The following is a 12,134-nucleotide window of genomic DNA, read 5'->3' as shown; positions in this document are numbered from 1 at the left end:
CCCGGCGCTCGTATGTAGCTCAGCCGGCCCGGCGCCCGTATGTAGCTCAGCCGGCCCGGCGCCCGTATGTAGCTCAGCCGGCCCGGCGCCCGTATGTAGCTCAGCCGGCCCGGCGCCCGTATGTAGCTCAGCCGGCCCGGCGCCCGTATGTAGCTCAGCCGGCCCGGCGCCCGTATGTAGCTCAGCCGGCCCGGCGCCCGTATGTAGCTCAGCCGCCCCGGTGCCCGTATGTAGCTCAGCCGGCCCTGTGCCCGTATGTAGCTCAGCCGCCCCGGCGCCCGTATGTAGCTCAGCCGGCCCGGCGCCCGTATGTAGCTCAGCCGCCCCGGCGCCCGTATGTAGCTCAGCCGCCCCGGCGCCCGTATGTAGCTCAGCCGGCCCGGCGCCCGTATGTAGCTCAGCCGCCCCGGCGCCCGTATGTAGCTCAGCCGCCCCGGTGCCCGTATGTAGCTCAGCCGCCCCGGTGCCCGTATGTAGCTCAGCCGCCCCGGTGCCCGTATGTAGCTCAGCCGGCCCGGTGTCGGTATGTAGCTCAGCCGGTGCCCGTATGTAGCTCAGCCGGCCCGGTGCCCATATGTAGCTCAGCCGGCCCGGTGCCCATATGTAGCTCAGCCTGTGCCCGTATGTAGCTCAGCCGGCCCGGTGCCCATATGTAGCTCAGCCTGTGCCCGTATGTAGCTCAGCCTGTGCCTGTATGTAGCTCTGCCGGCCCGGTTCCCGTATGTAGCTCAGCCGGCCCAATGTCCCCGCTAGAGCACGGGATGATCAATGTGATTTACCGAGGGGAAGTTCTAAAATTATCTGGATATTTCGGTACAGGTATGGGATCTCTTATCTGGAAACCCTTTATCCAGAAAGTTCCGAATTACGGAAAGGCCATATCCCACAGACTCTATTATAAGCAAATAATTCTCTTTTCTCTGTAATAATAAAACAGTACCTGTACTTGATCCCAACTAAGATATAATTACCCCTTATTGGGGGCAGAACAGCCCTATTGGGTTTATTTCATGGTTAAATGATTCCCTTTTCTCTGTAATAATAAAACAGAACCTGTACTTGATCCCAACTAAGATATAAATAATCCTTATTGGGGGCAGAACAGCCCTATTGGGTTTATTTAATGGTTAAATGATTCCCTTTTCTCTGTAATAATAAAACAGTACCTGTACTTGATCCCAACTAAGATATAATTACCCCTTATTGGGGGCAGAACAGCCCTATTGGGTTTATTTAATGGTTAAATGATTCCCTTTTCTCTGTAATAATAAAACAGAACCTGTACTTGATCCCAACTAAGATATAATTACCCCTTATTGGGGGCAGAACAGCCCTATTGGGTTTATTTCATGGTTAAATGATTCCCTTTTCTCTGTAATAATAAAACAGTACCTATACTTGATCCCAACTAAGATATAATTACCCCTTATTGGGGCAGAACAGCCCTATTGGGTTTATTTAATGGTTAAATGATTCCCTTTTCTCTGTAATAATAAAACAGTACCTGTACTTGATCCCAACTAAGATATAATTACCCCTTATTGGGGCAGAACAGCCCTATTGGGTTTATTTAATGGTTAAATGATTCCCTTTTCTCTGTAATAATAAAACAGAACCTGTACTTGATCCCAACTACGATATAATTACCCCTTATTGGGGCAGAACAGCCCTATTGGGTTTATTTAATATTGAAATGATTTTTAGCAGACTTAAGTTATGGAGATCCAAATTACGGAAAGATCGCTTATCTGCTTGTTTATAGGGACCCCCAATGGGCCTACACCACCGATATCTAGCCAAAAATCGCCCAGGTGTCGATCAGGCAGATTTGATTTTTTAGTTGGATCAGGGGGCGCATTGGCTCATTGATACAGTCCTTGCTCAGACTTTTCATATCCCCTACATTGTAACGTGATTAATTGCCCCTAGGTACAACATTAGTACAATATTGCCTGCCCAAGGTGGGCATATCAGGCAAAAGATTCGCTCATTTGGCGACCATGCAGGGCCCCCTTTACAAGATGGAGGGAACAATAGGGCATATGTTTCTGTGGCTGCAGAGAGGGGATTATTCCTTTCGTCTCAAAAATTCTCCCCAAGCAGCCTGTGGTGCATCAGAAAGATTGTAGGATCCTGATTGGTGGATCTGCATGCATGTTAAATAGACATAACCAGGCTGTTTGGAAAAGGTAAGGAAATGATACATAAGTACATAGTATATGAGGCTGCAAAAAGACTCCAATCACTAGAGTTCAGGCTTTTGCTCAGACGATGGGGTGTGGGTGTCAAAGGGCTAAAATAGAAGTTAACAGAGGAAACTTCACAGCTCTCTTTGCACTTTTATACGTGTAAATGTCGCCTCTAAAGGCCGGCGTGAGCGGACGTCTAACGTATTTGCCTGAACCCAACCTCCTGCTTTCAGCTCTCTAACCAACTTGTGATGAACGTGTGTCTTTTTTCAACCTCAACCACTGTGCTACTTTGTTAACCACAAATCATGAAGAAGTTCTGTGTCAGACTTCCTTCTCTCAGAAAAATCCTTCAGGGCAGAGCACAAACCTTGCTCTGTTTGCTCCTCTCTCCCCCTCCCTTCTCCTTCTTCTCCTCCTCCCCCTCCCTTCTCTGCTATGTAATCTGAGCTACCAGCACAGAAGCTACCGGGACCAAGCTAAAATGGCAGCTGCTATCTTAAACAAACAGAGGGAGCTTCTAGGGCTGTTACTCAGGTAGGGGAAAGCTTTCTGCAGAATAAATATAGCAATCTAGGTGGCACTATTGTTTCTGATTTCCTATATGTGCCCTCCGCTGCCTGTTATATATATTATATGTGATTTCTGTCTTTCAGAAATTAATTTGGTTTGGCATTGCCATTCTCCTTATCATCATAGTCGTGCTGATTATTACTTTAAGTCAAAGTGAAAGAAAACCTTAGTCCAGTGATCTTGTCTGTGATCATCATCCAATGGGAACCCGGAGACCGTTGCTTCCAGCGCCCGGAACGGAACCCTCCTGCCTGAACTGTATATTTCCCTCTAAACCTCACAGGCTTCATCCTGTAAACTCAACACTGAGCCTCGGGGGCACAATTCCCCATTCTGCCCGAACCGACTGAAGTCCTGAGGAAGAACCAGTCCCACGGCAGGACTAGGTAGCAACCCCCTAGCAACGAATACTCTAGCTTAGCCTGATTGAGCCCCCAAAGAGCAAAGCCATTCCTGCTGCTTTATATTTATTAGGGATCCCTCTGTTCCCTATATTGCCAGTTGGTTGGCATGTAAGTTTGTGCCTGATGCATGGGGCAATAAACTGCTTGTTTGGGCAAATGGAGTCTGTCTGCTTCTTCTATTCAAGTGTATTCATTCCAACCATTTCCATAATGAGATTCAGCATTGCACCGTGTTAATTAGCACTTAGCATCAACCTTGTTGCACTTAGAGACCCTAAAAATGTGCAACACTAAAGGCACAAGGTGCAAGTGAGCCAGTATTTATTATCCCCCACTGCTACTATAGGCACCATCTCTCCCTACTATACCTGCTATCCCACAGCCCCAGTCCCTTCCCAGAGGCTATTATCCCCCACTGCTACTATAGGCACCATCTCTCCCTACTATACCTGCTATCCCACAGCCCCAGTCCCTTCCCAGAGGCTATTATCCCCCCACTGCTACTATAGGCACCATCTCTCCCTACTATACCTGCTATCCCACAGCCCCAGTCCCTTCCCAGAGGCTATTATCCCCCCACTGCTACTATAGGCACCATCTCTCCCTACTATACCTGCTATCCCACAGCCCCAGTCCCTTCCCAGAGGCTATTATCCCCCACTGCTACTATAGGCACCATCTCTCCCTACTATACCTGCTATCCCACAGCCCCAGTCCCTTCCCAGAGGCTATTATCCCCCCACTGCTACTATAGGCACCATCTCTCCCTACTATACCTGCTATCCCACAGCCCCAGTCCCTTCCCAGAGGCTATTATCCCCCCACTGCTACTATAGGCACCATCTCTCCCTACTATACCTGCTATCCCACAGCCCCAGTCCCTTCCCAGAGGCTATTATCCCCCCACTGCTACTATAGGCACCATCTCTCCCTACTATACCTGCTATCCCACAGCCCCAGTCCCTTCCCAGAGGCTATTATCCCCCCACTGCTACTATAGGCACCATCTCTCCCTACTATACCTGCTATCCCACAGCCCCAGTCCCTTCCCAGAGGCTATTATCCCCCCACTGCTACTATAGGCACCATCTCTCCCTACTATACCTGCTATCCCACAGCCCCAGTCCCTTCCCAGAGGCTATTATCCCCCCACTGCTACTATAGGCACCATCTCTCCCTACTATACCTGCTATCCCACAGCCCCAGTCCCTTCCCAGAGGCTATTATCCCCCCACTGCTACTATAGGCACCATCTCTCCCTACTATACCTGCTATCCCACAGCCCCAGTCCCTTCCCAGAGGCTATTATCCCCCCACTGCTACTATAGGCACCATCTCTCCCTACTATACCTGCTATCCCACAGCCCCAGTCCCTTCCCAGAGGCTATTATCCCCCCACTGCTACTATAGGCACCATCTCTCCCTACTATACCTGCTATCCCACAGCCCCAGTCCCTTCCCAGAGGCTATTATCCCACTGCTACTATAGGCACCATCTCTCCCTACTATACCTTTGAAACTGGATGGGTACGTGTCTCTTTCCTATGGAACCAGTAAGTGCTAGAGTGTCAGTGCTTGGGGGGAGGATGTGGGCTGAGAGGTGGGAGTTGGGCTGAGACACTGAGTTTCCTACATGATGTTACTTTCATTCTGAGTGAACTCACAGAATATCCGGCACAGAAGCTGTATTTGTCACTGAGGAACCGACTCTGCTCCAGAGACCCAGTTACAGTAAGTGGGGGGGGGGGATATGGCACAGATAGACCGGCAATACATACCTTCCACAACGTGGCCCATGTAGCATATACTCAATGCCCAACCCTCTGTGTCATCTTACCGGTAAGCACCCGTATAACTGGCACCTCTGAGCAAGGGATTCTGATACTGATGGGAGCTCAGTGACAAAAGGGCATTATAATTAATGAACTTGCAGTCCAATGTGTTCATTTAGTTTCATTGATGGCATCCTGGTACCCATGGGCCTGTTTCCTTAGTCATGTGATCCTAGGTCAGTCTCATTCAATAGAGTCAGTGGTTATGTTATATCCCAGCCCGGCAGCCAGATGAGCTGCTTACATAAGAAACAGGGGCTGTTGTTGCCCCTCTGCTGCCCCCACCTTGGTCTTACATTGCCCTATGGCCAGAGCTCCCCTGACAAGAAAGTGGAGAAAAGCAAACTAAGTAGGGCAAAGAGACCCAGTCTATCCGCCATTATTGCTCCAACCCTCCAACCCTTTCCTGCCCTCCCCTACTCCTCCCAACATCTCTGTGCACTCTCCCCTTCCTCCATGTGGTTTCTCTTAACTACATGCCCTCTCTTCCTGTGGTTTCTCTCATCTCTGTGCCCTTCCACATTCTCCCTTCTACCAACATCTCCATCTACTTATCTTCTCTTCCTCCCTGCCACTAATGGTCAGTGCTCCCTCACCCTCCTCGTCATTTTCCCATCTACTCTTCCCTCCTACCCCACACCTTATGCTCTGTGCCCTCTTTGCCATCTCTTCATTCAAGGAACTGACATTTATTGCTTGTATATGTAGAAGGGTGTAGAAGGGTAAGAGTTGGCTCATGTTTACATAGAGAAGTCCCCTTCTCTAAGTAACTGGGCTAGGTCTTTTTAGAGTTGGAAGGGGATAGCTGTTTTCCTTGCCAGGTTAGAGGTTTCCTTGGTAGTTTTTATAGGTGTCAAGTGTCTCTAGTCTTTTAAATGGAAGTAACCATAGGGTTCTGTGTCTTTGGACCCCACTTGCTGGAGTAGGTGGATGGTGTTGGAGAGCTTGAAGTAAGAGGCTTCAGTAGAGGTAGCAAGGGTGCTCTGCTAGGAGGAAGATTCCGGCTGAGGGCAGTTATAGATGTAGGTGGGTGTAGGTGTAGAGCAGCCAGGGGCTCCAACGAGGAGAACAGAAGGGTTAGTACTGAGGGTATCACCTGGCAGGTAGGGACTCAAGTGAGTAGGCTCAGGCATAGAGAGATCCAAGGAGAAGCACCACCATGAGGTCCTTGTACTGTACCGGACACTTGCTGGTGAGTACTACTACTGGCTGGTACTAATACCCTGTCTGTGCCCATAACATTAAGGGAAATAACCACTGAAGAATTTGAAATTATCATATTGTACCATCTGGAAATAACGTCTGTGAGACAGTCGAGCAGTTATCATGACAGATGCTTCAGCTCACTCTGCGGTGCAGGTTGTGGGCTTTAGAGAGGGGAAGTGTAATGTTCCTTCCTGTACAGCTTCTGTGATAAAGTCTCCATTGGCCAATGCTGTGATCCGGGGGGGGGGGGGGGGGACTAATGATCAGGTTTTGGATAAAGTTCCCCTTTAACCAGACCTAGGCCTATGCTGACAGGAGCTTTTAGAATGTTAACATCTCTGGTGTCAGTTTCGTAAATTGAAGCTATGTTCATAGGGATTTTCCCTTTGCTGTTAGCGGCACTGCTGGCTCCACCTAGTGGCAGGATGTAGAATATATTGTAAATTACCTGTTGGGACAAATGCATGGAGCTCTAAGGGGGTTACATAATAAAAGGCACAACTTTCAGAAGGCCCTACTTTATATAAACCAGGTTTTCCCACAGGCTTTGCTGCCCCTACAGAAAAGCTTGTATGAAGGCATGAGTGTGTGTGTGGGAACCTAATGGAGAACTTTCAATATTGTGTCTGCTTTCAGGCCATCAAGAGACAGGAATGGCTGCAGGAAGGAGAGTCCTGGTTGGGATTTTCTCCAGGGAGAGTGAGGAGTCATACAAATGGCTGATCAACATCTTAATCTCCTTCAAAGAAGTCGACGTCCGACCCGTTCTCATTTCCAACTCCCGTTGTCTTACGGAAGATATCAGCAAGTGCGACGTTGCCATTCTCTATCACTCCCAGAACAGAGGAAGGATAAACATCACAGATGTCACCGACTCGCTATATGATGAGGAACTCAAGCTTCTGTCTAAGTGGCTTGGTAAGAGTGGTGGGCACTGGGCAATAAGGTAGGGGAGATCAGTGCCAATTGGGTATGGAGGGTAGTACCAAGAAGAAGAATAATAGATGGCCCATCTGGGGATAAGGAACCTTGAGTGGTGCCATTGTGGTTATGATCATAGTTGGCCTGTGAGACTACCAACAAGTGTCAGTTGGTAAATTAGTAGGGTTAGGAATCGAACCCAAGGCTTCCTGCACTGTTACTGATAATAAGTTTTCTTGTATAGGGAAAGAGAACGTCATGGTGGTGGTTGATGACCTCACAGACATCAACCAACAGCTGAAGAATAGGATCCTACAGCACCAACCAAGCATTGGGGAGCTGGCCAATGAGCTCTTCCTTTTCAGCGTCAACGAGAAGTCTTCCGAGGCTCTGATGTCAGATGATTTCAGGGAGAACAAAATGAAAGAGATGGAGAATATAATCAAGGAAAAGAGAAAGAAGAAAGCCCCTGTTCATAGTTTTGGTACGAGATAATAATGCATGTGGGTTGGGATAATGATTTGACTGATAGGGCGGCCATATTCCTCATTGGAGGCCAACTTGGCTGGTCTTGAGGAGCACAATGCAGCCATAGCCCCAGGGCAGGGCTTACCCCCTACTTTTTGGTACCTGGTGTCCCCTGTTTTGTGAATCAGACTAAAACCAAACCATTAATGTCATGTGAGGTTAATGGATGGGGCAATTCAAGGTGATTGGTGATTGGATGATGAGGTCTATCTCGGGATTTGCTCAGCATTCAGATTATATTTATTACTATTCCTTTACTTGATCATGAAATAACCCAAACTTTTTCTTATTTTGGGCAGTTCCCATTGGAAACCTCATGCCGGTAAGTGTGTGTCTCATTTCCTACTGAGCTTCCTATTATCCATTATACTGATAGGATCTGTTATATGGACTACCTTACCCTTTAACTATCATTTCCCCCCAATCACTTCCAGTTTGTTTTCTTTCCCCTAAAGGAAAATTCCAGAATAAACATCACTGGCTTCTTAAAGGTAAGTTGGGAAGCTGTTTAAGTGTGTAAATCCCGAGAATGTGTTGCACTATATCTACACAATAAACTACATAACCCACAATGCATTTCCCTGGGATGTTCCTGTCCTTATTGACATCACGTGTGCAGGGAATTGTGGGATTGGGCTGAAGGCAGGCTGAGGACAGTCGACTACAGTTACATTTTATTTAAGTCACAACGTAGTCAGCCAGATCAGCAGGGGAACAGGGGGCGGGGCTTATGGAACTGTTCCAAAACAGATTATTACATTAACAATCATGGAAATCAAATGTTGTGCCCAATGGGCAATCATGGCTGCACACCGGGCATTTCTTTGGGTATTAAAAGTGGCAAACAAAACCCATGACAGCCCAATGGGCACTGCCTTACTTACACAAACACCCAACCAATGGAAATGCCATAAAACTGATGTATTTGTACTACCCGTACCCTCTTACACGTTCCCTCCCTCTCTTCCAGAAACATGCTATACTGATATCTGGACTTACAGTTATATTTCTGGTTGTGGTCATTGTTATCAGTCGGAATAGATACACGGAGCACTTGAAGCCTACGGCGGGGTACCCAACTGCAAGCAACATGTCCACCCCCTGGCACCCAGAAACCATCACATCAAGCCTCCCTCTTAACAACTCCCTTCATCCAACCAACCTCACTTTCTATTCTGTAGATACCAAATCCGAGCCTGGAAATGGCACCCAGGAGTCTCCAACATCAACATTCCAGGCCAACAATGGCACCCACAGTCCGGGAAGGGTTTCAACAAACGGTTCAGATTTTGAAACTTAAAAGAGTATTGAGTGATTTAGCATTTTTGATGCTGAGTTCATGGCGTTTATGAGTAAATGTTGCTTTAGCCCTGGCCCATTGCTTGAGTTGAAGATCTCTTGCTTCTCCTACTGTAAACTGGCACCGACCTGATGTTGGCCAATGTGTCAGTCATAGACTTGCTTCCCTTCCCCTATTAAGCTGCTCCTTGACTTTTATTGTCCAAACCACTTCCACTTGCTCTTCTCTCTATAAGATGTCTTCTGTCTCCTCTAGACAAACTAGAATACCTGGGGGCAGATTCCATTGATACTTTTCTCAAGGTCTAAATCTCTAACCTTAAGGCGTCTATGGCAGAAAAATGCCAAAAAGAGAGACCTAGCTGCTGTATTTACATTCAGGCTACTCCTCGGCATGCCTATTCCCCTCATGCAACAAATCCCACTCGTAGGTCGTTTAGTAATGCCTAATCCAGGAAAAGGAACTTCTTTCATTTGGAGAGGCACCGTAGGGTCCCCTGGGTGAGATATTCCATTAGCGAGCAGCAGTATGGGAAACCACACACCAGCTTTTTATAACACGGGTTCCCAATTCATGGGAATTAAGCATTATAATAAAGAGTGAGTATTGACCCATAGGCTTAAATGCCCCCTATGGCTTTAAATCCCTACAGGTTCAGTTCCCTTAGTTGCTGGGTAGAAGGGAATGTATTTATTTACATACGTATGCTATTGGTTAGAAGGTATGGTGACCACTTCCTGCCTCACTTTGGTATAGTGCTGGGAAAGGAGTGGCACTTCCTCTTTGCCTCTTCAACCTGAGGAACAGGGTAGATGTTGCTGTGAGCCTGAGCCTGGGCCTAGTTAATGTCGGGGAACAGGGTCCCGTGAATGGGTAGAACTAGAAAGAGCAGTTCTGGGCTCCTACATAGGAGCGGTAGTTTTGGAGGTATCTCTCCCAGGCCACATTGCCTGTAGTGCAGGGATCCCAGTGAATAGGGAATCAGGATAGAGAATTCCCTGAGGGGATCCACTATGGGGTGAACCAGAGGGGAGGTGAGATTCCTGCCAAGTCTGCACTCAGGGGAGTGTCAGTCTGTATTTCATTTGATTTTGTCCGTACCACTTGCCTCTATGAAGCTGTATTGTGAGTAACCCTGTGGGGGTTCAATAAACACTTGTTATTTTGTTGTTTGCAAGAACCTCTGGCGCCCTCTGTCTTTATTTTCCTGTATAGCAGCAAGAGAGGTGTAGTTGCACAACACCTTCACCTTCTTCTTCCACTTAGCGAAGGCCCATTCTGGATAAGCCTTCTGGCAAGCCTTTCTAAAAATGTAATTGCCGGGGCAGATGAAACTTTTCATTGCTTATTTTGCTGTTCTGAATTTCACACATTTGCACCCTGAGCCGTATTTTGCTCAGCTTACTGTATTAAAGAGAACCTATCACCTAGACATAGAAAGCTGCATAGGAAACATGAAACCCCAATTCTTTTTTTTTTTATTAAAACATGCATACCTGTTATAAATGTATATAAAAACCTGAGTTGTCAATCATATAATGCCTGCTCTGCAGACTTTCACTTTCCATTTAGCACTTCCTAGATGTCACTGCAGTTAGGGGAGAGCAGCTTTCTTGGTTCTAAGGATCTGTAGGGCTCCATCAACTGAAGAACTGGAAGAACATGTAACAAGCTGAGGGCAGTGATTTATGGCCCTTAGAGACAAATGTAGAACTGGTTAGTCGGAGAGCCTGGTTAGTTGGCCCTGATCAAGAACAACTTTACCTGACGTGTGTGGGGTTGGCCATCAGGTAAGGCCAGAAGAAGTGACACCAAGGATTCTCCAATGATAATTCCTTCTCCAGTTTCAATCTTTCACTTTTGGGATCCGCCCTCCTGCTTAGTTCTTAACATGTAAAAGCTCCAAGGATCCCCCGCCCCCAATGTAATGGTTCCATCAGCAGATCCTTCTCCATAGAGGTGCCAGTACCCACCATGCTTTGCCCAAACATGTGACATCATTCCAAATGAGGGCGCCACATTCCACTTCTTCTCATTACATTACCTGGAACCTCCTGTATATTGTTATTGCAGCTGGGGGCTGCCTTCATGTTGGCTATAAAAACTGGGTGAGGCCTTGTTGCCAAAGGCCAACAACTTTTATATACCAACAACAATAAAGGGCAATTAACTTGTAAATAACCAACAGTTAGAGCTGCATTATTTCATGTCAGCTGATCTCTGAGGGAGCACACAGCCCATCACTAAATGGCGGCTCAGGGGAAAGGGTGTAAAAGGGCAATATTTACTGATATATATATTCCAGTTTGGGGAGATTCTTTACTAGGCCACTTAATATGAGATAAACTGTCTGTTGGTTACGTATTCATTCTGGGGGTATAGTAGTCATTTAACAAATTTTGGTCCGGAAGCCAGAGTTCCTCTATAAGTCATACATTTGTATGCTTCATTTATTGCTGTATGTTTTAGCTTGGGGTATCTTCTTACTAATAAATGGCATTATCCATAGATGGGGGGACAGCGGCCACCTCTGCCAAGTGCTAAAATCATCCATCCCAACTGCATTACTGATAACAGTAATAATAACTGTAAATAACATATACAACCCACACATAAATGGGAAAACTCCACTGTACAAATGCATTTAATGACAACAACCTTATATTTATAGGTTTCATAGGCCACAGACTTATCAGCAATATTTAGCGGTGTGATCAGATGTTATCTCGGAAGTTAATAATCACCCTTACAGAGCCACATTCAGCCTTCATGTTATAGGGAAGGGCTGTTATATTACAAAACCCACTTGCTTTTACTTTCAGTTTGACTCAGTTGCTGTTGCAGAAGTAACAGACGACCTTAATCCCCCCTTACGGAGGCACCGAATCTTTCCCAAAAACACAGAGAAGGTAAGTTTGAGGGGGTAAATGTTCAGATGTAGGGGGTAATGTTGCCATGGTACCCAAGCTGTTTTTTTTTTACAATTGCTTCAATGACTATTTGATCTTTTCATCGCCGTCCGAGTCTGTAGGCTGCACATCTCTCCAACTGGAAACAAACAGAAGGGTGTAGAGGGCAAAGTCATCAACCAAAAGTAACCTGTATTCAAAGACAAAGCCTGTATAACTAGGTGCTACGGTCAGAGGTGTTTTGTAAGACAAAAAGGACTTTATTGGCAATG

The 12,134-nt window shown here is 46.7% G+C and overlaps 2 protein-coding genes across 2 annotated transcripts in view; both read left to right on the top strand.

The window, feature by feature from the left end:
- The window catches only part of LOC101734404, a 29,814-nt gene that overhangs the window by 6,190 nt on the left and 11,490 nt on the right, over positions 1 to 12,134 (top strand). The gene's annotated exons all lie outside the window — the stretch shown is intronic.
- LOC116407741 lies at positions 4,811 to 10,117 on the top strand. Its single transcript, XM_031893668.1, has 6 exons — positions 4,811 to 4,897; positions 6,841 to 7,122; positions 7,370 to 7,609; positions 7,953 to 7,975; positions 8,109 to 8,144; positions 8,624 to 10,117. Exons 2-6 carry the CDS (start codon positions 6,858 to 6,860, stop codon positions 8,951 to 8,953), a joined length of 894 nt encoding a protein of 297 aa, XP_031749528.1. The 5' UTR covers positions 4,811 to 4,897; positions 6,841 to 6,857; the 3' UTR covers positions 8,954 to 10,117.

This window comes from Xenopus tropicalis, chromosome 9 (assembly GCF_000004195.4).
Source record: "Xenopus tropicalis strain Nigerian chromosome 9, UCB_Xtro_10.0, whole genome shotgun sequence".
NCBI classification, from domain to species: Eukaryota; Metazoa; Chordata; class Amphibia; order Anura; family Pipidae; genus Xenopus; species Xenopus tropicalis.
Note: the sequence above shows the minus strand (reverse complement) of the source record. Positions and strands in the feature narration are given on the sequence as shown.

What these genes read in the sequence shown, in the direction of transcription:
- LOC116407741 (XM_031893668.1), top strand. Translation starts at nt 6,858, where the DNA reads ATGGCTGCAGGAAGGAGAGTCCTGGTTGGGATTTTCTCCAGGGAGAGT. An exon ending in AGCCCCTGTTCATAGTTTTG is followed by an intron (nt 7,610 to 7,952) that starts GTACGAGATAAT and finishes TATTTTGGGCAG; the next exon opens with TTCCCATTGGAAACCTCATG. An exon ending in ACATCACTGGCTTCTTAAAG is followed by an intron (nt 8,145 to 8,623) that starts GTAAGTTGGGAA and finishes CCTCTCTTCCAG; the next exon opens with AAACATGCTATACTGATATC.